This window comes from Schistocerca cancellata, chromosome 3 (genome assembly GCF_023864275.1).
Source record: "Schistocerca cancellata isolate TAMUIC-IGC-003103 chromosome 3, iqSchCanc2.1, whole genome shotgun sequence".
Lineage (NCBI taxonomy): Eukaryota > Metazoa > Arthropoda > Insecta > Orthoptera > Acrididae > Schistocerca > Schistocerca cancellata.
In genome coordinates this window covers 596,207,760-596,233,373 of record NC_064628.1, presented here as the reverse complement: position 1 = coordinate 596,233,373, position 25,614 = coordinate 596,207,760, and the positions used below count along the sequence as shown (strand labels likewise).

The window sequence follows — 25,614 nt, the reverse complement described above, 5'->3', positions numbered from 1 at the left end:
GATATGTTAAACGATAAAAAATGCACACTGAGTCTCAAGCTGCACCTGCTGTTGGGCTCAGCCACTCCCATCGTCTGTGACACCTCGACAGGTACTCTTCAACCTGTTCTACCTCCCCCTCTCTGAGAAGTGGTGTGCAAATTGCTGTACGATCGCAGTCACCCATGCATCAATGCCACTATGAAAGTGATTACTGAATTATTTGTCTGGCCAGGAATTAAGAACAATTGTCATGACTGAATGTGGGTAGATACATACTGTCAATCAACAACCGAGCCGTGAAGTGGGTCAAAGCCATCCCTCTATTTAAAGTTACAGCTGATTTGGTAGCCCATGCAGTCATTAACTCCTGGACTTCTCACTTCAGTTGGCCTTTATCTCTAACCACAGACCAGGGCCACCAATTTGAATCATTTGCTATTCACCAGACTAAGCGAGCTGTAGGGTGTTGACAAGCTCCACATCACCACCTTAAGAGCAATGGCCTCATGGAGTATTGACACTGCACCATTAAGGTGGCACTTATGTGCCATGGCAGTTCCTGGTCAGAGGCACTATCATATATCCTCTTGGAACACATACCGCTCACAAAGAGGACTTACAAGCATCTCTTCCTGGCATCCACTATGGCAAACCGCACAGCCTACCTGCTGAATTTGTTGAACACTCTCGCCTCCAGAATGATGATGAGCTTCCCACCCTAGTTCATAGAGTACATGAACATATTTCACACACCAGTACTCCTCTACCAAAACTCCATTCAGTACCACGAGTGTTCATTCGCAAAAATCTCATTCTCTGCGATTGTGTTATGCTCCATGAAGACTCAGTCTGTGAATCTCTCCAGCCCCCATATTCAGGCTCTCACAAGGTCCACAACCATGGACAGAGCACATTGGACACACAACTAAATGGCAACAGCCATACAGTCTTGATGAATAGGTTAAAGTCAGCCTGTTCATTAATAGATGACCTACAGCTGTCTGTTTCCACAGATTCACAAGCCATAGTTGACGCCACTCCATGAGGAAAAGTGAATGAAGTGTATGGTGATTTTGCCCCTCAGCATGACACTCTTCCTCTCAACTCCTTCACTCTTATGTGATACAGTGTTTACCATCGACCACACTGATATCTACCTGGATGATCTCGCCATCAAGATTGGAGACAGCACTGTCTTTGTTTTCTCTGTCCTTCCACTTACACAACACAATGCTTCAGCCTCTCACATACAACTATTGAACTCCTTCAAGCTTCTACCGCAGACACTGAGCAGGATCTCATAGCAGTCAAAATCTTGGGCGAGAGCATTCTCTCTATTGATGACCCTCTCCATGCACACATCATGGACCTACCTTCAGGTGACAAATGTCCCCACTCTTGCATGGGATAGCACCTTCAATCAGCTACATGGCTTCAAGATTTTGTCGTGGACAACATCTCCAACCCACCTCCTTCCCCATGCTCCGCACAACTCAGGGGGAGGCTCTGTGGTGACTATTGACCACAGAAACAACATCTTTGAGTGTTAACTTGCAGACTCTTTGTTTTTTGCCATCTTTTTTTCCTGTGGTTTTTCTCTCATGTTTGTACTTTGTGTGTGTGTTCTAAAGTTACTTAATAAAAGTGATTTTCAGCATATATTGAGTTGGTGATTTCTATTCCTTCATCATACAACAGAGGGATGGAATTGACCACAGTCTGATATGTTATAAGTATTACAAGTTGCCTTTAAGAACTGAAGCAATTAACATTCAAAAAGAGATATCTGTTAAGACAAAAGAAAAACTTGAGATAGAATCTGTCTATTCCCTGAAACATTTTTGAGGTTATGATCGCTAACAAACTTGGAAATAGCATTAATTTGTGTTAAATAAAGACAATTTATATTCCTATTAAAAGAGAAAATATATGCAAGATGATATGTTAGTTGAAATACAGGCCCCTACACTACAGTAACTGTAAATCATAAATGCTGATTTACTATGAAATATGTTGTGCTAAATGCTCATAACATAAATAAATTCTCAAAAATAAACATTTATTCATGGAAATATGCACCGAAATATGCGGAAAACAATTCTTCTTCTTCTTCTTTTTATGATGCTGTCACTGCTAAAATTGTGTAAAGCTCAAATACTCACAGGTTTGTGATTGATTAGTTGGTTGGTTTGTGGGAGGGGACCAAACAGCAAGTTCAATGGTCCCATCGGATTAGGGAAGGAAGTCTTCCATGTCATGTCAAAGGAACCATCCTGGCATTTGCATGAAGCGATTTAGGGAAATCACGGGAATCCTAAATCAGGACAGCTGGACTCGAGTTTCAACTGTCATCCTCCTGAATGCGAGTCCTGTGTGCTAACCACTGTGCCACCTCGCTCAGTCACAAGTGTCTGAGCATTCTTAGCACCTAATTTTCCATGTGAATGTACTGTAAAATAGACAATAATTGTTTTTTAACAGATGCCAAAAATTTCATAAAGTTTCTGTTTACTGTTGATGATAGTACTATGAATCTATTACAGCATTTGCAAATATTCAAAAATACACAATACAAAATGATGGAGACAAGGATACTGGTACCATAGACTGATGTTACATTTCCCATGACTCGAAGACAACAAAATGGTCTAAAAATGATGCAGTTGGAGACTTCTAAAATAGCTTGTACAGACCAGTGTCACATTTCCTGAGATCTTACTACAACATACCAAACCAAAAATGACACATTTTGGAGAGATATTTAATGCAGTGTACCATTGGAATTGCATATTTTTGTACACAAGTATAAATACGAAAACCACTAAACACATCATGTTAGCTTCACAAACATGAAAATTAGCAAGCACAACTTTGGTCACTTGTCCTTTGCTGTGACTGTCTGACAGGAGCTCATGCCCTGTGCTGTAATGATGTAATTGGATGACAAAAGCATACAGAACAGAAAAGCATACAGCCACTGGTAAATCTACTGGGTTGTATGGTCATGGTGTGTGAAACTCTGCCATGTTGATTTCAGTGTTTGTGAAATGAACATATTTGGTGGATTTTGTATTTATACTTGTGTATTGCAAAAATATGCAACATGCTGCATCAAAGATCTCTTCAAAATGCATCATGTCTGATATAGTTTGTTGTGCTGAAGTGTTGGGACGTGTGTCACAAGTCTATAAAATCTTTAATCATATGAATCTTTACACAATCAAAGGTTGTATGGAAACAACATGAAAAGCAAAATATTGGAAGCTACAGTTTGATATATCTGGCCCATGTCATCTCATACAAAGGAATATTTTAAACTTGACTCATGTGTATAAATAAATCTGTGAAATGCCCCAATTTGTTACATCTTCTACACAGCAAAAAATGAACACTGCAGTGTCAGTTTATCTCAGGCTAAATAAAAAAAAAAATAGTGAAGCACAAACAAAACACATTGCCTGCTGGCGTAAGCTAACAGTGCACTTATTTCTTTCTTTATTTTTTTGTGTCCAGTTAATCATGATTTAGTAACTTGTTAGTATATATAGCATATGTGATATAGAGCAAGTCAGAAATAATATATGTAATTCATTATTGTAACAGATAAATAAGTTCAAAAGTTCAGTGTTGTTGTTGTAAATATGCAGAAGAACGTAATATAACGGAATAATATATTTGACCATGTTCAATCAGTTACATTTATTTACTACAGTGCTCCAAAAATTCAGAAACACTGTAGGAGTTGTCCAATTAAGCTTTCTAATTTCACTTTCACTATATTTAATGGCAGTATGCATCTCAAGTTAGAAGACACATGGTTGTGTGACACAACTCTGCTAGATATATTCCTATGTTATCTAGAAGCTGATACGAAGATACTTCCAAAGCAGTCCCTGCAAGAGTATTCTTAACAATGAAATTGACAAGATGAGGGAAGGATGTTGTAGTTGTGGTCTTCAGTTTGCAGACTGGTTTGATGCAACATTCCACACTACTGTATCATGTGCAAGCCTCTTCTTCTCTGAATAACTCCTGCAACCAAAGTTCATTTGAAACTGCTTACTGTAATCATTTCGTGGCCTTCATCTACAATTCCCACCCTCCACCCACTCCCCTCCATTACCAAATTGACAATTCTTTCATGACTCAGGATGGGCGTATCAAAACATACCTCCGTTTAGTCAAGTTGTGTCATAAATTCCTTTTTTTTTATCAGTTCAGTTGAGTACATCCTCATTAGTTACTCCATCTGCCTATCTGATATTCAGCGTTCCTCTGTAGCATTTTGAAAGTCTCTATTCTCATCTTGTCTGAAGTGGTTATTGTCCTCATAATCCAGACTAATATCTTCTGTGGGGACTTAGTAACACTCAAATTTATATTATATGTTAATACAAAACCTTTTTTCAGAAATTCTTTTCAAGATATAGCCAGTCTGCACTTAATATTCTCTCTACATCAGCCATCATCAGTTATTTTGCTACTGAAATACCAGTACTCATCTGCAACTTATAGTTTATTATTTTCTAATCTAATTTCCTCAGCATCACCTGACTTAATATAACTAGAGTCCATTACTCTTGTTTCATTTTTGTTTATGTTCATTTTATAATCTCTTTTCAAGGTACTATCCATTCCATTCAACTGCTCTTCGAAGTCCTTTATTATCTTTGACAGAATTACAAAGTGTTCTTCCTGAACTTTGATTCTGTCCAGAAATTTCTCCTTTAGTTTCCTTTACTGCTTACTCAGTGTTCAGGTTTAATAACATTGGAGATGGACAACAATGCTATCTCATGCTCTTTTCAACTACTGCTCCCCTATCCATCGCTTGCTTTCCCAAAGATCTCAGTAATTCTGTGGGAATGTCGTATACTCTAGGGTCCTTGATCTGATTTTGCTCTTTCAATGCACTGACAAATTCTTCCTGTAGTACCACATCTCTCATCTCATCTTCATTTACTTCCTTTTCCCTTGCCTTCCAGTTCATTACCTTGGTATAGCTCTTCCATATATTCCATCCATCTTTCAGTTTTCCCTTCTTTGCTTGGTACTGACTTGCCATCTGTATTCATACAGCTGCGTCTCTTGGCTCCAAAGGTCTCTTTAATTTTCCTACAGGTGGTATCTGTCTTTCTCCTAATAATGCGTGCTTCTACAGCCTTGCATTGTCCCTTAGCCATTCCTGCTTAGCCATTTTGCATTTTCTGACAATCTCATTTGCAGCATTTTATATTTTCTCTTTTCATGAGTTAAGTTCAGCATCTGTGTATCTACAGTAAGGACCATTCTGGCAGAATCAAAATAATTTAGGAGTAAAGCAAATCGCTCACAGAACAGCAGACGTGAATAGCAGAGGCACTGATTTGTTGACAGGCACACACAAAGAAGAATTAAAACTTTGCTAACTTTTGTTTCCAGAATTTGTCGGCATGTACTGGAAACTATTCTGTCAAGTTTCATAGAGTAAGAACACATTATGTCTGTGCCTGTCTATTACTCAATGACTCTGGTATTCAATGCAGAGTCTTCCTAACTCCTAAATTAAATTAAATATATCTTGTACTGTTTCTACATGGTCTTGTTATTCTACATGTCTGATTCTCTGCTGTCATTATTTTTTTCATCTCTGAAAGCTACCTATTCGTCTTCTATTTATTTTTCCCCCACTTCAGCCAACCAGGTCACAATTTTTTTCAAACCAAGTGCTAGTCTGGATCAGGTGACAGAGGATTTAGGTTCACTCTGTAAAGGATTTACCAGGGAAGACACCGTGGTTATTGTGGGAGGGCCAGGGAACAGCATCGACAGAGATCCTGGGTACAGTATAGAGTGTGACCTAGTAAAGATTGCGTTGGCATCGAGACACACCAATGTTGAATTTGTATCTGTCCTGAGATGCCATGACCGGCCTCATTTGAACTCTTCTGTTGGGAGAGTTAATTTGGAGTTGGAACGGCTGCTTGGGTCGGATGCAGGGGCTCATATTGGTGTGGTTCCTGTTGATTCTCTCAGTAGGTGGGACTATACCAGGCACGGCCTACATCTCAACAGGAAAGGGAAGGGGAAACTGGCTGAGGTAATAGCAGGGAATTTAAGGGGGGGAGGCACTGCCATGAATGGTAAAATACCAGTGGTTACAGGTGTTGGAGCAGCACCTTTTTTAGGATAGGTAAGGCAGAAAGATGTCAAGATCTGCGAGAGGTCAGGATTGAAACAAATCTTCAGTTTAGGAAAGAAATTAAACAGCGCAATTCTAGCACATTGGATCACCAATCACAGCTGTCAATTATAAATTTTCTCCAATCACCAGAAATTTTATCTCCACCGAGTTGTATCTCAGTCCTAGGTAATTGCATTGATGAATTAAAGTCACCCAACCCAGTTAACATAATCTGCCTCTCTGAACACCATGTGACCACTGGTATAGCAACTAGGCCCAAGCACAATGAGAAACTCAGACAGGAGAGTACTGCAAATGTTAGAATAAGGAAAGGTTCTCATAAAAGTATAATTAAAAATAATGTAAGTATATTTCATCAAAATATTGGGAGTTTAAAGAATAAAATAGATGAGCTTTTGGTTTGTTTAGAAGATTTAGAAGCTGAGGATGAAATTGATATACTATGCCTGTCTGAACATCACATTGTTACTGATATGGGTAAGGTAAATGTAAGTGGATATAAGCTCTCTGCACATGTATTGAGAGAAAATATGGAGAAAGGAGGAGTTGCCATATATGTCAAAAGTTATCATTGTGCAAAAAGTATAGAAACAAAAAAGTTTTGTGTAGAGAAACATATAGAAGCATGTGCCTGTGAGCTTAAATTAAATAAAGGCACATTTATAATTGTAACTGTATATAGGTCCCCATCAGGAAATTTTCATCTATTTGGACTCCTTGTTGTGCTGTCTGTCAGACAGGGGGAAGCAAATTATTATTTGTGGGGACTTCAATGTAGATTCTCTGAAAGAGGGTAATAGGAAAAATGACCTTGAAGTATTACTCGGTTCTTTCAATTTGACACCCGTTATTGATTTTCCTACTCGGATGGTAAAGGATAGCAGCTCACTGATAGATAACTTCTTTATAGACCAAGATAAGTTTAACCAGATAAATGCTCAGCCTGTTGAGAATGGTCTTTCTGATCATGGTGCACAGCTAGTTACAATATATGACATAGCTCCATTCAGCAATACTAAACAGTCCTCCAAAGTAGTACGTTCAGTCAACGATTTAACAATTGCAAATTACAGGGAAAGCCTACAGCAGTTAGACTGGGATGAGCTGTACCGTGAACCTGATGCCAATTTAAAATATAATTTATTTCATGGCATTTTTGTAAATACATTTGAAAATTGCTTCCCCAAGAAAATAGTTAAATATACTCGTAAGAAACCTTGTAACAAACCATGGCTTACTAAGGGTATAAAAATATCTTGTAACTGGAAAAGGGAAATGTATCTGACAGCAAGAAAGAGTAGTGACCCAGAAACTATCAAACATTATAAAAACTACTGTGTTATATTAAGAAAAGTTATTAAAAAATCCAGAAGTATGTGTATCATGTCTGAAATCAGCAACTCTGATAATAAAATTAAAACAATTTGGAAAATTATTAAAAGAGAAACAGGTCAACCAAGAGCACAGGAAGACAGTATTACCATCAAATTGAATGAAAACTTTATGAACAAAAAGTCAGAAGTTGAAAATATTTTTAATAATCATTTTCTAAATGTTGTGGATATAGTAGGATCCAGGTGTTCATTAGAAGATGCTAGGCTGTTAATGGAAGAGGCCATACATATGCAATTTGATACAATTGAAATCTCACCCACTTCTCCCTCTGAAATTAGGAAAATAATAAACTTGCTTAAAAGCAAAAACTCACATGGAATTGATGGCATTTCCAGCAAAATACTAAAAGCTTGTTCTCAACGGATAAATAAGATTCTCAGCCACCTGTGTAATAGCTCTCGGGAACAGGGCGTTTTCCCTGACAGACTGAAATATGCTATTGTTATACCTTTGCATAAAAAGGGGGATAGATCTGATGTCAACAATTACTGTCCAATCTCCCTTCTAACAGCTTTATCCAAAATTTTTGAGAAAGTAATGTATTCAAGAGTAGCTTCACATATCTGTAACAATGAAGTACTAACAAAATGTCAGTTTGGTTTCCAGAAAGGTTTTTCAACAGAAAATGCCATATATGCTTTCACCAATCAAATTTTGAATGATCTGAATAACCGAACACCACCCATTGGGATTTTTTGTGATCCCTCAAAGGCTTTTGATTGTGTAAATCATGAAATTCTGCTAGACAAGCTCAAGTATTGTGGCATGAGTGGGACAGTGCACAAATGGTTTAATTCATACCTAACTGGAAGAGTGCAGAAAGTTGAAACAAGCAGTTCTCATAATATGCAAAGATCAGCACATTCCTCAAACTGGGGAACTATGAAGAATGGGGTTCCACAAGGGTCAGTCTTGGGTCATTTGTTGTTCTTAATATATATTAATGACTTGCCATTCTATATTCATGAAGAGGCAAAGTTAGTTCTCTTTGCTGATGATACAAGTATAGTAATCACACCTGACAAACAAGAATTAACTGATGAAATTGTCAATACTGTCTTTCAGAAAATTACTAAGTGGTACTTTGTAAACGGACTCTCACTGAATTTTGATAAGACACAGTACATACAGTTCCGTACAGTGAATGGTATGACGCCATTAATAAATATAGACCTTAATCAGAAGCATATAGCTAAGGTAGAATATTCCAAATTTTTAGGTGTGTCCATTGATGAGAGATTAAATTGGAAGAAACACGTTGATGATCTGCTGAAACGTTTGAGTTCAGCTACTTATGCAATAAGGGTCATTGCACATTTTGGTGATAAACATCTTAGTAAATTAGCTTACTACGCCTATTTTCACTCGTTGCTTTCATATGGTATCATATTTTGGGGTAATTCATCACTGAGGAATAAAGTATTTATTGCACAAAAGCGTGTAATCAGAATAATAGCTGGAGTCCACCCAAGATCATCCTGCAGACATTTATTTAAGGATCTAGGGATATTCACAGTAGCTTCTCAGTATATATACTCTCTTATGAAATTTGTTATGAACAACCAAACCCAATTCAAAAGTAATAGCAGTGTGCATAACTACAATACTAGGAGAAAGGATGATCTTCACTATTCAAGATTAAATCTAACTTTGGCACAGAAAGGGGTGAATTATACTGGCACTAAAGTCTTTGGTCACTTACCAAATAGTATCAAAAGTCTGACAAATAACCAACAAGTATTTAATAAGAAATTAAAAGAATTTCTGAATGACAACTCCTTCTACTCCATAGAGGAATTTTTAGATATAAATTTAAAAAAAATAAAAATAAAAACACAAAAAATGAAAAAGTTGTTATATTAACTTAACTATATTGTTAAATTAACTGAATTATGTCATGTATTGGAAAATTTGACTTGTTCCACATCATTACGAAATATCGTATTCATGATCCATGGAACTAGTATTAATCTAATCTAATCTAATCTAATCTAGTCTAATCTAATCATTACCTTTTGGTCCTACTGAAAATCTCAAAAGTCTCTAGTTCCTTTGATTTGTACATGCCCCATCTCCTTAATTTTGCATCTTTTTTTAATTTCTTCAGTTTAGTCAGCAGTTCATAATGGTACATTTCATATCTGCCCCTGAAAATGCCCTACAGTTTAAAATCTGCTTTTGATACCTGTATATTACTATTATATAACCTATCTGAAACCTTCCAGTGTCTCTAAGTCTCTTCAATTCATATCAATAGTCCTTTTTCTAATTGATTATCAGACCTACTCCTGCTGTGTTTATAACCCTGTACTGGCCTCACCAGAAGTCTTGTTCTTTTTGCCGCGCCACTTCCTAATTTCCACTTTATCTAAATTCAACATATCAATTTTCCTTTTTAAATTCTCTAATGTACCTGTCTGGTTAAGGGAACTAACATTCCATGCCACTCTGACCTGCAGAATGCTAGTTTCATTTTTCCTTGTGACGACGTCCTCCTGAGTAGTTCCTGCCCAGGAATATTTTACCCAGGAGGCTTCCATTATCATATTAGACGACAGTAGATCTGCATGCTCTCAGAAAAAATAACAACCATACTTTCCCCTTGCGTTTAGCCATTCACAGTACCAGAATAGCAAGGTCATGTTGGTTGATGTTACAAGGCCCAGTCAGCTGATCATCCAGACCGTTCTTCCAGAAACAGCTGTAAAGACTGCTGCCCCTCTTCAGGACCTATTGATTTGTCTGGCTTCTCAGTTGCGGTTGCAACTGTCATATTGCTATCTGTGTTGTTGAAGCTTGCAAGCTACCCCAATTTCGCAGGGTCCTTGGTTCATGAAGGGAAGATATAAATTAAGAAACGGGACACATTGGCAGCCATACAAAATTCTCACTTTGTGTAATACACCTTGAGCTGTTTGAGACTTTCCCAACAAAATATCTGCTATCGTAGTTCATGGGTGTTTCATCAGATAGGGTTGAGTGAACTACACAATATTTTTATGAGGCAGCTACTTATTATCTTCTGGTGCTATTGACACATTGCTGTTGTGCTCACCAATTTATACACTGCTTTGCTAGACAAGCAAAGGCATCAAGGGGCAGAGCTATAATGTAAATGAAGACAAATCCTATGGAACAGGGGTGGGCAATAGTTTTGGCTCCTGAGCCAATTTGTTGAAGCATAAGTCAGCAGACGGTTGCACCTTTTAAAATGACTGCATGTGTTAGTTAACTTCTCATTTCAGAAAATCTATAAATTGTTACATAAAAATTCTGACAGTCTTGGCAAGCTGCACAAAACCATTAGGAGGACCTCCGGTGGTTGAGTATTTACCCACACCTGCTATAAGATAACAACATCCAGAGCCCCCTGATGAACTAATAGATTGCTGCCTTGGTGTGTACAATGCTGGGGAAGGCAGCTGCTGAACAAAAAGGTTGCTGTCTTGGTGTGTACAATGCAGTGGAAGCGGCTGCAAACTGTGGACCCCGTGTACTTGTGCTAGCACGGTATTGGCACTAACCTTAACCGTCCTGGCATTGATTCCCCATCTTTGTTGACTTCATATGCCTGCAGTCAGTTATTCCTTAATGCCACCAATGCTGGTTCCCATGCTTTATCGAGTTTGTGTTAATTAAGTCATTACTTACATGTATTGACCACCTCATTAACGATGGCATCTCACAAGCCATGCCCATGTCAAGACATTATTCAACAACAGCAAATTTTTCTGGCCGATGCAGTCTGGTGTTGTGTTTATGTTCATCACATCTGTCTTTAACCATGTGACACTTTTGGCCAAAGTAAGATTTCCCACACTAATATGGGGTTTTGTACATTTATGGTCTCCTTAGACTGAGGTTATCTGTAATGTAACCCAGTGTTGTTTACACTTGCACTGGAGAGTGGAAGACAAACTTTATTCAGTGTTTCTTGAATAGCCTGCCAATCTTGAAGGACATGCCACCACCATAAAGTAGATGAACAATCGTCATAGAGTTCTCCATTTCTTCTGGTTGCTCATGAGGTTTGATGCATGTTGGTTGAAATGTATTGTGAATCTGCTTTTCAGGTGCTACTTACACATTGCTGTTGTGCTCACCAACTTATGACCTGGCTCACTAGGAAAGCACAGGCACAAAGTGATGGGGCTACAGCATCATTGAAGATGATGTGCAATATTCACAATCCCTGCCAGAGAAACATCCTCTAAGATTCCTCTATGTTGATGTTTTAGACTCGTCTCTTAGTGCGTGAGCTTTTCTAGTAAGCCAGCACGTAATTGGTGAACACAACTAAAATCCACTAGTGGCACCTGAAGTTGACAAGCTGCCTCGTGGAAATATTGTGCCATTCACACAACACTATCCAACATAACACTGCAAACCATTCAAGCAGATATTATGCTAGGAAAACCTCAAAAAACACCTGTCATTCCTCTACAGGGAGGAGATGGCCAACGAAATACAACAGTTTTATAAACTCTATAACCTGAGAAAAAAATTGTTAGACTCTCTCGCATTTCATTAAGATTTTGGGATGAGCAAACTATACTGATTTTTGTCAAGTTTACACTTTATATAAACCCTGCAGCTGCTAAGAGGCTTGAACAGTGAGCTAGCAAGGCACTAGTGAGAAAAAGAATTTGTTATCCAAGGTGAGAATTAGAGAGAACCTCCAGAATCTATCTTTCACTTCATCTGAATACCTTGTCATGTCTGTCAGTGGATTCCTGGGATTTTGCTCACCGATTATTGCAAGAAGATAAATTATGCAGATGGGCTGTATTTAATTTCACAGGTAAATCACTGAGTTACAGTGTGATATCAGTGTTGGAAAAGGACCCATTTTACACCCATTCCAGGGACTTCGCCCATCAAGATTTTATCAGTGGCACTGAGCAATCTGTCTTAAAACTTCTTAGTGAGACTGCCGAAAAACTAAGGAGAGGGACTTGCAGGACCATAACTAGGATGCCTGCACCCATAAAGAACATCACCACTGCAGAAAGAAAAGCACTCCATTTTTTAAGAGAAGAAACAGAGATACTAATTTTACCTGCTGAGAAGGGAAACACTACTGTTCTGCCTGAAACATTTTGGTAATATGACAGATTTACTGCTGGATTCAGCATACTGTCATCCCAGAAAGATCCAATGGATGCAGTACAACAGAAGACATTCACTTTCCTTACTTCCAGCCAGTTTATTGACCACATAAAAAATAGTTTAAGAGTACAAGTGCCAGTTTTACTTTGAGTGGGCTGCCAAAGGTACACAAAGAAGGAGTTCCAATTCACCACATTATGAGTGTTATAGGAGCCCCAACAAACTACCTTGCAAAACATCTGGCATCTCTTTTGAGCCTTTTGTTAGGGAAATGTGAACACCATATTTGAAATTCAGAAGATTTTATACGGTTACTTAAGAACCTGCATCTCAAACCGACCAATGTATTAGACAGTTTCTATTTGGTGTCTTGTTCATACAAATGTATCTGGTGAATTCACAATAACCCATCTGTATTTTTAAGCTACTATCCTGGGAACCAATACCACTTGCAGGTTGCCTATTTGATGGCTTCCAAGGGCAACAAAAATTTGATTTTCAATATTTCGTGTAATTACTGACTAAATTTAAAATGCTGTCTGTGTACACATGGAGAGGTATAATCTTATGTTCGGAGTTTAACTGAATGAGATAAGTATTGCATTTAGAAACTGTTCATTTATCTTTAGGCAGTGTAACTGATGACATGCAAAGACCCAGACTTACTCATCCAGTATTTGAGAATGAGAGAGCACTTAGCAACTTCCAACAAGCTTTTTACATAATTACAGACCTTTACAAAACTTTTTCTTGCTGACATGTCTCATAAAAAATGACTAAAGGAAAAAAGTTTCTTGTTTACGAAATGTTTGCCATTCATGCAATTAAACTTCAGCATCAGATATGAAGTTTTAATTTATTATTTATTTACTAACAAGTCTATTAGCAACACAGTTTCCAGACAGTATCCACATACATTACTGAATGTACCTGCAAAATTATATCGTTGTATGACACATAGCTCAGGAGATATGACTTCAGTAAACTTTTAGAAGCATGAAAATCTATCTTTTGCTTAAAATGTTGTGGAGTAAAACTTCAGCATCAGGTATGACATTTTAAGTTTTTACTTCCTAACTATTAACTCTATTCACACCATACTATGCAGATATTATATAAATATATCACTGAATTTATATGCAAAATTTTATCACTGTACACCACATATTTCAGGAGATATGACATCTCAAATATTGAGATGCATGAAAAACTTACTTTTGTTTAAAATTGAGCATGAATTACACAGACTATAGTCATGCTGTTTTGCATAATGAGAGAGCACTGAGCAACTTCCAAGAAACCTTAAGCATAATTTCAAACCTTTTCTAAACTTTTCCTCATTTCCATGCTTAACACTAAATACTCATTTGTTAAGTAATCAGATTGTTACGGCACAGAATAGCAAGGGCTAGAATTTAGGAAATTTCATTAAAACTTGCTCTCACTGCCACACAGCAAACATACGTCATGGCAGAGATAGAGGCAGAAACAAGCCAGTATGTTGCAAGACGGTCATTTCATAGACACATTACGACTCTGTCATGTGATGGATGATACACATTCAGCAGAAAGGAGGCAGAAAACCAAAGGAAGTGAAACAAGCATATTCATTAGCTCATAAGTCGTGTTGCAAGAAACTCTATCTCTTTCACAAGAGCACATAGCAAGACACTGACACAGCAATTAACAGCCAGTTAAGTGAATATACCAGAATAAGGAGGAAACATACAATCATTACAAACAAAGCCTTGTGTCATAGCCTCAGGCTAGTTCCCTTTAAATACCCCAGCTCTCCAGTCCTGAGTTGATAACTGGGATTGATGGCATTCACAGTAATGGCACTCGATTCCATGATTAAGATACTGTAGTGAATCTGTGTCCTAGATGTTACAGCACAATCTATGAACTATCCAAAGATGGCCTTCACCTGATGAACTTCATGCTTGCCTTCTACTGCTGGAGGAACTGACTGTTGTCGGACAACACCATGTTGAAGGATACTACCAGCACTGAACTGCAACATGGAAGCCAGCAGCAGGGCCTCTTAGAGTCCCTATTCTGGTTCAACACTCAGGCAAATCCAGGTGCTGAAACCTATGAGATGTAGGGAGGAGATCAACCAATCACCTGACAAACGACACCAGGTGTCACAGATGAGTCATAAAGGGCCACTTTAGAATTTGAAGTGGGACTGAGGACTCTCCAGCAGCAAGCAAGAGACCAATTCACACTGGACGATGGCCACAGTTTCTTGCTGGCAACTTGCTGCAGTGCCAGGGTCTGTTTAACTTTGCATGGGCATGCAACCGGGGAACTGGCTGGACAGATGTCAGCTAAAATCCAACACCCAGCTGAATGAGCAACAGCCGAGGCTAGTGTGGAAGAATGAGGGCTTGTAAACATTCAGAGTATCTGATTGAACTCTAATAATGTGGTACTAGCATCATCGATGCTTTGCAGGTACCCAACAACTATCCTCACTTTGCGCAGAGGTGTCTCCGGTTGGCCCTCTGTAAGATGTTTGCGGATATTTTATACATGGGAGTTCGATTCTTTAAAGAATTAAGACTTTACTGGTAGGAGCTAAAATGGAAGAGGAGATCTTGCACCTTCTTAAACATGTGTCTACCTTGACTTACTGTTTATTTAACAACCAATATTTTGAGCAAATTGACAGACTGATAGTATTGCTATGGGTAGCCCTCTATCTCACATAGTACCTAAACTCTTTTATGGAAGATTTCAAGGATGAAGCACTGGAGGCGACAATTGTGAAATCTAAATGTTTTTGGAAATATGTTGATGATATCTTTGTGGTACATCCACATGGGACAACAATACTTCCTTCATTTTTAGAACAGCTTAGCTTCCTCCATCCAAGCATTTGCTTCACCATGAAAGCGTACGAAAATGAAGACCTCTTGTTTCCGGAGGTTTGGTTTGCAGAAAGGAAGATGGCTCCTTGATTTGTAAACCTGCAGATACTGACTGTATCTATGAGCTGTCATCTCCTATCCCAATGCAGTGATGGACTGTGGACTCTCTTTCATTAGGCTAGATCCATTCCAGACCCAGAGAGTTTATCAGCACAGCTTAGCCATCTCTGCTCTGTTGTACTCCGATAAACAGATTCGTAATGTGTTTTGACCAAAATGCACTAAATCTCAAGAGGAACCAGAAGAAATGGAGAACTCTATGAGAATGAGAATGCTTCTTATACCTTAAGTTGGTGGCATATTTTTCAAGTTCAGTAGGCTATTCAAGAAGCATTGAATAAAGTGTGTCTTCCACCCTCCACCGTAAGTGCAAACAATGTGGCTTTTATTAAAGACAACCCAGTCTAAAGAGACTAGGAATATATATGAAATCCCAAGAGCAGTGTGGGAAATCTCACATTGGCCAGACATGTCACATTGTTGTAAACACCAGATTGGGTTGGCCAGAACAATTTGCCCTTGCTGAACGTTATCTTGACACAGGTACAGCACAGACTATGAAGAGATCAAAATTCTCTCATCTGCCTCCACATATTAGGACTCTATAATTAAAGTGGCAGTTAAAATGGCTTAATTAACAGAGACCTGATTTCAACTCATCAAAGCATGGGAACTGGCACTGGTGGCACTATGGCATTGTTGGCCATGTACAAACGGTTGCAACGACTCAACATATAGCAGAATAGAAGCCAGGATGGTTGAGCTGTACACTTAACACCTTGGCAGCATGCATATAAGAAGCCCATGGCTTGCAGTTGCTTTTCCATGTTCCGTGCATGTGGATGCCGCAGCCCTTTCTCTGGCAGGGGACTCTGGATGTTGATGTTCACTACGATTAATTGCAATGACATTGTAGCTCCACCTCTTGGTGTCTGCACTTTTCTTGTGAACCTGGGCATAAAATGCTGAGCACAATAGCAATACATCAGTAAGCACCTGGAGATAATCAGCATCTGCCTTGTGGAAATATTGTGCAGTTTACACAGCACTATCTGACGTAATGCCTGTGAAGTGTTCAGCATAATACAGCTTGTTAAAAAATTCTTTACATGTTAAATAAGAATGCAGAGTTCTTCAGTTTATGATACTTCACTTCTCTTATTATTTGTCATAAATAACAGTACTCAGTAAATGTATTGACATGAAGGTGTGAACACTCAATAATTCTTTGAGAGGACAATACAATATGTTCAGTTAGCAAAATTATTATTTTTTGATTAGACATCATGTGTGTGGGAGGAATCATATCTCCTCGTGATAAAGCAAATGGTAGAGGCTGAATAACAGTAGCGAAGGTAAATTCAGGATCGGGGAACATCAAATAAAGCTTTCTTACATGGCTTGGTACATTTTCTACTATTAGCAGAGTTTTTCTGCACAAATGAGCTACCTGAATCATTAAAATGCATGTCATAAATTTTAATATTCACTGATGATACTAATAATTCAGCAGAATGTTCAAACCACTTGCAGCTCACTCAACAACAGAATAGATTTTTATTGGTCCTCAGCAAGAACTTTTACTCTCAGCCTTAAAATTGTGTCTTACACAGTTTCAAATCATTAGCAATGATTTACAAGTCTAAGAAATAGATGTTAGTTACTACTAACTAGTTATTACTAACTAGATGAAACTTAGTGGAAGCATTGAGCAGCAAACAGGCACACTGAAAGAAGATGCTTAGATATTATAAGCTATCACCCAGAGCTTTTCTTCAGATGGAGAAACACACACACACATCCACTGTCACCTCAGAGCATTTAAGGTCCTATTGCAGTTAGCAGCAATCTATGGTGGAGCAGATAGTGAGGGTACGGAAGAGACGTTTTGGCAGGGGGAGAGAAGGATAGTAGGGTAATGGTGGGGGAAGATGCTGTAGTGCTGCCTGTGGTAGTGTGCAGAGGCATGTCAGGGACAATATAACAATATACAATGGTGGGCTGGTAGGTGCAGCATCAGCTGGCTGTGCCTTGGGTTGGGGTTCAGGCAGGGAAGAGTTGCTGTGTCACCTGGAGACAAGAATGGTTATGTGTGTATAGTTAATTTTTTCTTCATCTCATGGACTTTGTCTAAAGGCTGAATAATATCCAACGGTCTACTTTTAAATATATCTGTCTGCCACTCAATGTTTATGCATGTGGTGAGTAGAAATCCATCCAATTCCTGTTGCTTTTGTTACTCCTTTCTGGTTTTCCATTATATGTAAGGTCTGTTGGAATTATGTGCACAAAAGCTTAAAGCTAACCACCATCATATCCCTAAATAATTTCAGGAAAATATTAGGAGTGATTTCTTTGGCAACCCAATGTCTGATTTTTTATGCAGTTCAAACCACTCTATGCTGTTCAACTTTTGTAGTCCTGTCTTCCTCAGTTGCGTGTAATGTTACGGTATATTGATAGTTTTCAAAAAATTTTTAAAATTATCAATATACCATAACACTCTGTGCTGTGTTTAATGGGGTATTAAACTCAAACTTTTAATTCTTCTTCCTTTTAAAACATGTTTTACGCCATATATTGCTATAATCTAAGAGTATAAGGCAAGTATTCACTGAGTCTTATAACTGTTGATCTGTATATGATTATCACTGTGTTGGATGACAGTAACATCTACCAGAGCTTGCATCCATTTTTAGAGCTTATTCTGATTCTTCAGTATAATGGTTTTGCTTTGATTTCTTACTTGTAATGTATTTTTAATTGCCATAAAAATATATGCTACATGTGTTTCATAAATTCATGAACTGTTCACAGTGTTGTTTTTAGTAGACATGAGAGTTGAATGGAATGCTTTTAAACGTGGAATGGTAGCTAGTGATGGACTGCGCACTATAATAACAGAGAATCCTGACACTTCTGAAGCAATTATGCTTCGAGCATTTGCAAGAACAGCCCCTATTAAACCTAGTGCAATTCTGGAGCAGCTTGCTAGCACAATACCAGACCGTATGTATTCAAAATCTTCAGTGCTCTATTCCCTTCTAACTTTATTCTCTCTAATATATTGAGTAGTAAATATCTATGAAGCAAATCATTTTAATGTTCTGTGTATGACTTTTATAAGAATGTGTAACGAGTGTTATGGTTTTTGAAGTAATTTTACTTGATGATCATGTGGAAAGCTACCTTCTATTACCCATTTTTTATTATAATCGTATAAACTGGCCTAATAAACAACTTAAGTATGGTATTTTTAATAGCTGAAATTTTCTTAGCTTAAAAACTCAGAAGATCACAATATTCAGAAAATACAGCAGTTATTTTGAATATCCTTAACTTTTAATTGAGATATTTTAGGTTTGGCTTAACTGTAACCATTATGAATAGCATCTAGAAATACACTGCCATGGTCACATTTATTATATTTTCCACTGATCATTTTGGAGGGCTATATCTCCATAATCAAGTGGAGTTATGTCAATTATTAAGGCATGGATGTATTAAATGTATGACTTTTGGTTAAATTGTTATGCATTCTTTAGTGGACACAAGTCTCAGGTTACCAAAAAGACATGTCTTACGAATTGAAATGAATCCACCTGACTTGGAAGTATAGCCCTCCAAAATGATTGTTGTTGTTGTTGTCTTCATTCCTGAGACTGGTTTGATGCAGCTCTCCATGCTACTCTATCCTGTGCAAGCTTCTTCATCTCCCAGTACTTACTGCAACCTACATCCTTCTGAATCTGCTTAGTGTATTCATCTCTTGGTCTCCCTCCACGATTTTTACCCTCCACACTGCCCTCCAATGCTAAATTTGTGATCCCTTGATGCCTCAGACCATGTCCTACCAACCGGTCCCTTCTTCTTGTCAAGTTGTGCCACAAACTCCTCTTCTCCCCAATTCTATTCAATACCTCCTCATTAGTTATGTGATATACCCATCCAATCTTCAGCATTCTTCTGTAGCACCACATTTCGAAAGCTTCTATTCTCTTCTTATCCAAACTATTTATCATCCATGTTTCACTTCCATACATGGCTACACTCCATACAAATACTTTCAGAAATGACTTCGTGACACTTAAATCTATACTCGATGTTAACAAATTTCTCTTCTTCAGACACGCTTTCCTTGCCATTGCCAGTCTACATTTTATATCCTCTCTACTTCGACCATCATCAGTTATTTTGCCCCCCAAATAGCAAAACTCCTTTACTACTTTAAGTGTCTCATTTCCTAATCTAATTCCCTCAGCATCGCCCAACTTAATTCGATTACATTCCATTATCCTTGTTTTGCTTTTGTTGGTGTTCATCTTATATCCTCCTTTCAAGACACTGTCCATTCCGTTCAACTGCTCTTCCAAGTCCTTTGCTGTCTCTGACAGAATTACAATGTCATCGGCGAACCTCAACATTTTTATTTCTTCTCCATGGACTTTAATACCTACTCCGAATTTTTCTTTTGTTTCCTTTACTACTTGCTCAATATACAGATTGAATAACATCAGGGACAGGCTACAACCCTGTCTCACTCCCTTCCCAACCGCTGCTTCCCTTTCATGCCCCTTGACTCTTATAGCTGCCATCTGGTTTCTGTACAAATTGTAAATAGCCTTTCACTCCATGTATTTTACCCCTTGCCACCTTTAGAATTTGAAAGAGAGTATTCCACTCAACATTGTCAAAAGCCTTCTCTAAGTCTACAAATGCTAGAAATGTAGGTTTGCCTTTCCTTAATCTATTTTCTAAGATAAGTCGTAAGGTCAGTATTGCCTCACGTGTTCCAACATTTCTGCGGAATCCAAACTGATCTTCACCGAGGCTGGCTTCTACCAGTTTTTCCATTCGTCTGTAAAGAATTCGCGTTAGTATTTTGCATCTGTGACTTATTAAATTGATAGTTCGGTAATTTTCACATCTGTCAACACCTGCTTTCTTTGGGATTGCAATTATTATATTCTTCTTGAAGTCTGAGGGTATTTCGCCTGTCTCTTACATCTGGCTCACCAGATGTTAGAGTTTTGTCAGGACTGGCTCTCCCAAGGCCGTCAGTAGTTCCAATGGAATGTTGTCTACTCCCGGGGCCTTGTTTTGACTCAGGTCTTTCACGGCTCTGTCAAACTCTTCACGCAGTATCGTATCTCCCATTTCATCTTCATCTACATCCTCTTCCATTTCTATAATATTGTCCTCAAGTACATCGCCCTCGTATAGACCCTCTATGTACTCCTTCCACCTTTCTGCTTTCCCTTCTTTGCTTAGAACTGGGTTTCCATCTGAGCTCTTGATATTTATACAAGTGGCTCTCTTTTCTCCAAAGGTCTCTCTAATTTTCCTGTAGGCAGTATCTATCTTACCCCTCGTGAGACAAGCCTCTACATCCTTACATTTGTCCTCTAGCCATCCCTGCTGAGCCATTTTGCACTTCCTGTTGATTTCATTTTTGAGACGTTTGCATTCCTTTTTGCCTGCTTCACTTACTGCATTTTTGTATTTCCTCCTTTCATCAATTAAATTCAGTATCTCTTCTGTTACCCAAGGATTTCTACTAGCACTCGTCTTTTTACCTACTTGATCCTCTGTTGCCTTCACTATTTCATTCCTCAAATCTACCCATTCTTCTTCTATTGTATTTCTCTCCCCTATTCCTGTCAGTTGTTCCCTTATGCTCTCCCTGAAACTCAGTACAACCCCTGGTTCTTTCAGTTTATCCAGGTCCCATCTCCTTAAATTCCCACCTTTTTGCAGTTTCTTCAGTTTTAATCTACAGTTCATAACCAATAGATTGTGGTCAGAGTCCACATCTGCCCCTGGAAATGTCTTACAGTTTAAAACCTGGTTCCTAAATCTCTGTCTTACCATTATATAATCTACCTGATACCTTCTAGTATCTCCAGGATTCTTCCATGTATACAACCTTCTTTTATGATTCTTGAACCAAGTGTTAGCTCCAAAATGATCAGTGGGAAGTAATATGATAAATGTGATCAATCGTCACAATATATATGTCCAGTTGATGCTTCAACTGGTACTATTAAATGTTGATATCTAAAAAATTTCAACATTATATTGCTTTATTTCAGACTACCAGCTCTTAAATCTATACTGTTTTCTTCTGTATTCTTACAGAATAAAGTTTTCTGTCCCACATACACCCATACTCTTTGATTAAACAGCTAATGTCATGTTGCAAAATGGTACCACAAAACTGGTTACATCAGCTATCACAATATGTGTTATAAAAGTAGACAGAAATATTGAAAAGTAGAGGGTTGTTATAAATAAACTTTTGCTACTTGAGAGGAGCTCCATGAAAGATGAGTGACCCTATGAAAATGGAACTTTGTGGAAACATTTGTAAGAACATGCAGAAGATAAGTAACAAATTAAGTGTGGAAAGAAACGCATTTTAGTGTCCACATGAGAGGATTGAAATCTGGTGATCTTAGTGGGTGCACAGTTTAGGATGATTGAACAATGATTCAGATTTCTTCAGATGTGTTATGGAGTAAGCAATTGACCTCACAACCAGTGTGAGGTAGAGCTCCATTGTGCATCAAAACAGTTGAGTCCAAAGCACCTCTCTGCTTAGAGCAAGGATCACATGTCAGTGAAGCAGATCACAGTAATATGTACCATTCACGCTGCATCTTCTTGGTACTTGAGGCCTGAGTTCCTCAAATAAGAATGGATCAATCATGAGCTTTTCCTTGGAGCCCCACAACACAGTGACGTGTTCACTTTGCAGGAACTTCATGAACTTTCATTGGTGGTTACAGTCCTCAAATGCGACTGCTGTGAGTGTTCACAGCCCAGTGAAAGTAAAGTGTGTTTTATCACTCTACAAAATGTTACAAGGCCACATGTCATCAACTTAAACCCATGCAAGAAATGTAAGAGCAAAGTCTGTTTGAATGTTTGCGTCATGTGGCAAAACAAGTGAGTAATCAGAAGTTTTTATGGATACCATTTCAAAATTGTTCACAGCACTTTCAAATGGTGGGCATTGGAATGTTCAGCTGTTGTGACACAGCTCAAGCTGCTTGAAGATTGTGCATTGCAAACAGCTTCTCAGCCATGGCAACAGTAACTTCTTCAACAATTTGTGGTGCAACTGGCCATCGGCACCTCCCAGGAGTAAACCAAATCATTGGCCAGTCATTCTAAATTGCATAATCACCAAGATCACTGGATTCTAACCCCCTCATGTGGAAATTACAATATGTTTCTTTCAATGATTTATTCATTTTTTCTCTTCGTATGTCCTTACAAATGTTTTGACAATGTTTTACTGTCGTACGATCACTCATTTTTCATAGAGGCCCTCTCAAGTAGCAAAAGTTTCATTATAACCGACATGTATTCTAAAGATGCAGGTTTTGAAATCAAATGTTTCTGTTTATTGATCCACAGAAAGAGGAGGAAGTAAAGATATATTGAGATGACTACGCACTACACCAAAGTATAAGTTAGTGATACTCTCCAGTTAGGAGAGGTACTAAAAGAACAAATTATTTTAGAAACAAAACAATAACAAGTGAAGCTGATAGCTAAGTTCCTTCAAGGTGTATTGTGTATTGCCAGAGAGAAGGTAGAACTGGTGTAGATAACTGATTCGGACAAAAAGTGTGTGGAAACTAAGTGGAGAGAATAAGCAGGGAAAAAGGATTGTTCAGTCTCGGTCATTGTAAATTAATTTATTCACCACACTACATGTTACATAAAGCTGGCTTCCATTGTGAGGTGTAGGAAGCTAAATAATTAATCTATGTGCAGTGGAAGAGGTTGACATTCCTTTTATCCCTGCTTATTCTCAACCTGCCACCTTTTTGGGATGGGTAAGTTTTGAGTGGAGTGAGTTGGAAATTTATGACGCTGTAGGACAAGGTAGAGAGAGAGAGAGAGAAACAGGTGGCTATGTAGAAGAGTGTTGAAGCCCAATGTGTCCTTGAGAGTAGATATCCCTAGGTGAAATTCTTAAGTGTAGGCGGTGATAGAAAGTAACCACTCTTGATATTCGTGTTGGTACATTCTTCATTAGGAGCCTACGCATTGTTATTATTGTTGTTATTGAAATCTTTGATCTCAAGCCTGCCTTAATGCAGCTCTTCACATTAGTCCGTCCATTGCAAGTGTCTTCATTTCCACATGATTAATGCAACCTGCTTCTTTCTGAACTTGTTTACCATAGTCAGATCTTGGTCCATCTCTACAAATTTTACCTTGCACATCTCATCGGGTACCAGTTTAACTACTTTTTGATGCCTCAGGATGTACCTATCCGCTTATCCCATCTTTTAGCCAAATTATGGCATGAAGTCATCTACCTCAAACTCAGTTCAGAATAAATCAAACAAAGGAAAATCCAGGATGGAATAATGACAATATCATGAAAAGGATAGTTGCTACTCACCATATAGCAGAAATGCTGAGTACACAGATAGGCACAACAAAAAGATTGTCAAACAAAGTTTTCCGCTAAACAGGCCTTCATCAGAATTAGAGCACACACACACATATGTGCGCATGAGTTTTGTTTGCATGAGTGTGTATATGTATGATGTATAATTCTGATGAAGACCTATTTGGTTAAAAACTTCGTTTCACAGTCTTTTTGTTGTGCCTATCTGCGACAGATCATCTTCAACATATTACGAGTAGCAACTATTCTTTTCATAATACTGTTGGTTCATTATATTTTTATTGGTTATCCAACCTATCTAACTTCTGCATTCTTCTGTAACTCTACATTTCAAAAGCTTCTATGGACCGATGGCCTTTGTAGTTTGGTCCCTTCCAAACCAACCAACCAACCAACCAAAAGTTTCTATTCTCATCTTGTCCATGTTACTTATCATCAATGTAACAGTTTCATATGAGACTGCATTCATATAAATACTGTCAGAAAATACTTTGCAATATTTAAATTTATCAATTTTAGCATCTATACTTTGGAAAGCACCTAAAATACAATGTGATTCGTAAACCTAAAATTGTAACAATAGTTTGGCACAGACTATTCATCTTTTAGGTTTTTTAATGTGTTTTTAAGGTTATTATTAAAGTTTTCACTTTTTTTTACATATTATTCCAGAAAACTTGAAAAGACCATAAAGTTAGGTTGAAGTCATATTTTTGTTTATGTTTTGATGCAATAAACTTATAGAATCCCATTTAATTGCTCTTTTTTTTCAGAAATTAAGTAGAGCATATCCCTTCATCGTTAAGTTCATATTTCTAGAAAGTAGCACGAATCTTGTTTGATTCAGAAACTTTACTCTAGCAGTTTGTTTCTCTACTGTTTCTCTACACTGAGTTTACATTAAAAGTTACATTTTAATGTGAATAAGTTAATTAACAGATTCAACAGTTAAGTGAGTGATGAGTTGCTGTTTTAAGCAGAAATATTTAACCTTTTATGTTATGTTATATACTAACCAGTAGGTATAATTTTTGCGACTCACAAATAACAAAAATTCATATAGTGTAAAGTGTGGTGAGGGATTAAAAAAAATTGAACTAGCAAGGTTGAAGGGGGAGAAAAACAGTGAGAGCTGGGTGAAGGTAATAAGCAATGGGCAGAAAGGGAAAAGCTCTTCAACTTGTTCATCTACATCTGAGGTTGCAGTATCAAATAAATCTGAGTTGTTACCGGACATAGGAGGGGAAGAGCCTCATCCAGCTGTTGGTCACATTAGAGTGCAGTAGACCTCTAGCAAAGAAACTAAGTAGGACAGTACCAAAAGATAGTGGGAAGAAAAGACTCTTGCTGCTTGGTAGTATCCATGGGAGGGGCATGGGCCAGATGGTACAGTACAAATTAGGAACAGGGTACCAGGTGACAAGTATTGTGCAGCGAAATACTAGCCTTATCCAGGTGACAGAGAATGTAAGGAATTTGTGCAAAAATTTCGGCAAAGAGGATCAGATTATCATAGTATGTGAAGCAGGGAACAGCCTGGCTAAAGGCAGAAATTACAGCATTAGGGATAATATAAA

General features: G+C 38.0%; 1 protein-coding gene across 1 annotated transcript in view; it reads left to right on the top strand.

Annotated features, from left to right (window-relative positions):
- The window catches only part of LOC126175479 (meiosis-specific with OB domain-containing protein), a 275,449-nt gene that overhangs the window by 191,126 nt on the left and 58,709 nt on the right, over window positions 1-25,614 (top strand). Inside the window, exon 7 of the mRNA XM_049922294.1 lies at window positions 18,424-18,615. Coding sequence (XP_049778251.1) covers window positions 18,424-18,615 — 192 coding nt within the window. The remainder of the gene's footprint in view (window positions 1-18,423; window positions 18,616-25,614) is intronic.